The sequence below is a fragment of the Chrysochloris asiatica genome, unplaced genomic scaffold (genome assembly GCF_000296735.1).
Source record: "Chrysochloris asiatica unplaced genomic scaffold, ChrAsi1.0 scaffold00025, whole genome shotgun sequence".
NCBI lineage: Eukaryota > Metazoa > Chordata > Mammalia > Afrosoricida > Chrysochloridae > Chrysochloris > Chrysochloris asiatica.
In genome coordinates, this window is record NW_006408543.1 from 19,380,658 (window position 1) to 19,384,385 (window position 3,728).

At 44.4% G+C, this 3,728-nt stretch overlaps 1 protein-coding gene across 1 annotated transcript in view; it reads right to left on the reverse strand.

The window, feature by feature from the left end:
* Positions 1 to 2,322: 2,322 nt before the first annotated feature.
* TDP1 (tyrosyl-DNA phosphodiesterase 1) overlaps positions 2,323 to 3,728 on the reverse strand; it is a 111,028-nt gene continuing 109,622 nt past the window's right edge. The window contains exon 15 of the mRNA XM_006839580.1: positions 2,323 to 2,396. Within this exon, the coding sequence (XP_006839643.1) occupies positions 2,323 to 2,396 (74 nt within the window). The remainder of the gene's footprint in view (positions 2,397 to 3,728) is intronic.

Genomic DNA, 3,728 nt, shown 5'->3' on the forward strand with positions numbered 1-3,728 from the left:
GAAAATACCATGGACTTCCAAAAACCTGTGTTGGAAGAAGCACAGCCAGAATGTTCCTTCAGCCAGGATGATGAGACTTCGTCTTTCATGCTTTGGATATATTATCAGGAGGGACTAGTCCCTGGAGAAGGACATCATACTTGGTAAAGTGGACGGTTAGTGCAAAAGAAGAAAACCCCCGTGGAGATGGATTGCATAATGGCAGAAGGAATGGGCTTAAGCAGGGCTGTAATTGTAAGGATGGCACAGGACCAGGTGGTGTTCTGTTCTGTTGCGCATTAGGTTGTTCTGAGTCGTTGACTACTCAAAGGCACCTAATAGCAAAAATGCTTTCATTTGAAAAGAAAGGTCTACAATCAGTGACCTAGCCTTTGACCTGAAGGAGCTACAGAAAGAAACAAGAACAAACCCAAAAAGAAGTAGAAGGAAGGAAGGAATAAACAAGTGGCCCTCCTGGTCCCCATGGGCCTAGAGTAGTGGCTGTCCAGATGTGGTCCGTGGGTCATGGCAGTTGGTGAGAGCTACAGAAAGTACGAGGAAGCCCTTGGAAATGTCCACAGCAATTTGGCAGCCTGGTGACAGAAACACACCAATTTTGTATTCTAGAAGTTTCTGTCCAACAGCCCCAATTCCTCAAAGCTTAGAGTGTGATCCACCTGGTAGTAGAGGTAGTGGTTACGAGGACAGACTTTGACGCTGCAGAGCTGGGTTCCAGTACTGGACAAGCACCTTGTCCTTTGGAGGCCATGTTCCCTGATGTGTAAAATGAAGATACGCCCAATATGGCATTACTGCAGCCCCAGCCAAGCCGAATGTGTTCCCTTACATAGTACTTATCTCACCTGACATGTGACGGGACCAAAGCACACAGAAGTGAAACCATCTGGTGTAAATGATACAGCCCATTAGGTGTAGAGCTTGGATCCCAGTCTCAGTGCTGACACACCTCTGCCCGCCTGCCTCCTGGTGTGGAGCCAGCTCTCCAGCTGGCAGGACGCTGCTGCCCCCTTGGACAGAGAGGCTTGCCAGGCATAGCCCAGAAGTTACTGTTGCCAATCCCCTACACATACCCCTGCCCCCAATCAGGACGGGACACAGAGCTCAGACAGCAGGGCAGCCTCTGCCAGCCCATGGGGCCCTTCCAGTTTCCTTCTACGGCAGCTGTGTTCATTGGCTGTTGCGTTGAATGTTTTGGCAAAGAGAAGGCTGATGGTTTCGTTTTCTAACCTATAATATGAATTGGTTAAATTAATGCAGTAGTTTGGTTTGGCGACTTTTCTTTTTTAACAGCAAAACAACAAAACCAGACAATACCATTATAGAATCTCAAGTACGAATGAGATACAGCAGCTTCTCTGATGAATGCAGCCCGTGGGAGAGGAGGCAGAGGGCCTAGAGTCTTGTTTTTCATTCTCTTCTGTGTCTTTTGACCCAGCACCCAACCTAACCCCTTTTCAAGGCTGCTGAGGTACCTCTGGGAAGCCTACGACTTTGAACAGTATGAAAAATGACTCTAACCAGGCTGGTTGTGTGACTCAGGGGCATCCCCCGACTAATTCTGGGCCTCGGTTTCCTCACCTGTGAATAGAGTGAGGGCCCCTTTTAGGATTTCTTCCAAGGAAAATACACCTGTGTGCTTTGGTGTGATTCTAACAGACCTGACTTCTGTGGAAATTTCTGAGGATGAGAGTTATGCATCCATGGGGGGGAACAGGTGAGGAACTGGCAGGTGGTCTGTGTGAGTATGCAAAAGGCTACAGAGAGAGCTGCCGAGTAACCAGGGTCAAGGAGGATAATCCAATTCTGCACCCCCACTGCAAGGCCACATCCAAGGAATGCCTGCAAACAGACATCCCACAACCCCCACAAGCTCAGAAAGCTAAAGGAGGGGCTTGGCGAAACAGCCTGTGATCAGATTCTGTGGAAAGTTCTGGCTGAACGAAGAGTATCTTTTCCCTATGGAAAGTGGATGCTTAATGGGCACAAACAAGGCTGGATTCAGAATGTCTCACACCGTCATTCGATTGTACTCTAGGAAGAGAATTCTACAACTAAATTTTTTAACATTGCAAAGTTTAATAGCTTTCATTCTGCAGGATACAAAAGTGAGTAAAGAAAATATCACATCTCATTTTCTTAGTGAAGATGTTAAGAATGACCATTAAAAATACCACCAATGCTCCCAGTCACAGGTGACCTTTTCTAAGGGTTACTTAGGGGTGCAGAGGGCTTTAAGGGATGTGAACATCAGGTAAAACAAGAAAATATCCAGTGTTTGGGGCTCAATGTCTTGCACTTGAACTTCTCGCTTCTGTAAGGGTCTCAGGAAGGAACCCACATGTTCCCATGTGTATCTGGTGCTTTGACGTAAGGAATATTCCAAATCCAGGGCCGATCTGGAGGTGAAAAAAAAAAAAAGTACCTAGTCATGATATTTACTTGAACTAGACCACAATGAATTCACTCCCTTTGATGAGATTATAACCATTTTGTATGCTCCAGTCTTTAAACTAAAGAACCGCTGGTAAACAACCCCAGGACGATGCCCTGCTTCAGACAGAGGCTTTTAGAAAAGGTTCATGCTCAGACATACACTTGAGTGAACATGGGGAAGCAAGCAAGCAGACACCTGAGGGCCAATCCTGGCAAAGCCGCCTGCACGCTGTGTGACCCAGACCAGTCACTTCCCCTTTCTAAGCCTGTTTCTTTACCATTACTCACATTATGGTGCCACTGAAGGTTAAATCAGGTTAATCCACATGGCAATGTAAAGCACAGTATGGAGAGACTGACAAAGGGCAGCTATGAATTTTCTCAGTAGCAGTTGTAACTGAGGGCCACATTTTTGCTCTCAGTTGGTCACATACAACCAACAGAACAGAGTCAGCACTATAAAATGACTTTGTTCTCTTCTGTAAGGTGAGTAATTGACGCAGCATGAAAACCACTGTTTCAACAGCTGCAGGCCAATGTCGGAGAAAGCAACATGCCTAGATAGGATACATAAGCCCTCTGTTCAAATCCCACCACCATTCCTCTCAGAGACAATTTTTCATCCCTAAATACTTACTGGTGAAGATCAAAAACCATAGCCTTCAGTAAAGCCTCAATATATAGAAAACAAAAATCCTCACAACTGGACAAATAAATAAGGTCATGAGAAATGGAGACAAGACTGAAGTTGTCAAAGACTTCATTTTGCTTGGATCTACTATCAGTAGTCACGAAAGCAGCAGTCAGGAAATCAAACGACGTATTGTATTAGGCAAATCGACTGTACAAGACCGCTTTAAAGTATTCAACAGCCGTCATTTTGAGGACTAAAGTGCACCTGAATTAACGAAGGCATTTTTTTTTTTTTTAATTTTAAGTTTACAGAGCAGATCATGTTTTACATTCAACAAATCATATTCTTTACTTCATTACAATGAAGAGATGGAAATTCTGCCTTCAGAAGAATACAGACCCAGATGGAAGGTATGTCAAAAACCAATAGCTTCACATTTTGATGTTTTTATTTAATGAAGATTCCTTTTGTAGCAAAATGCTTTGACTTACCCTCAAATATGTGTATACAGATATATATATGTACACACACACAATACGTATGTAAGGAGCTCTGGTAGTGTAGTGGTTACGAGTTGGGCTGTTAACCTCAAGTCAGCAGTTTGAAACTACCAGCTGTTCTGTAGGAGAAAGATGAGGCTTTCTGCTCCCGTAAAGATTTA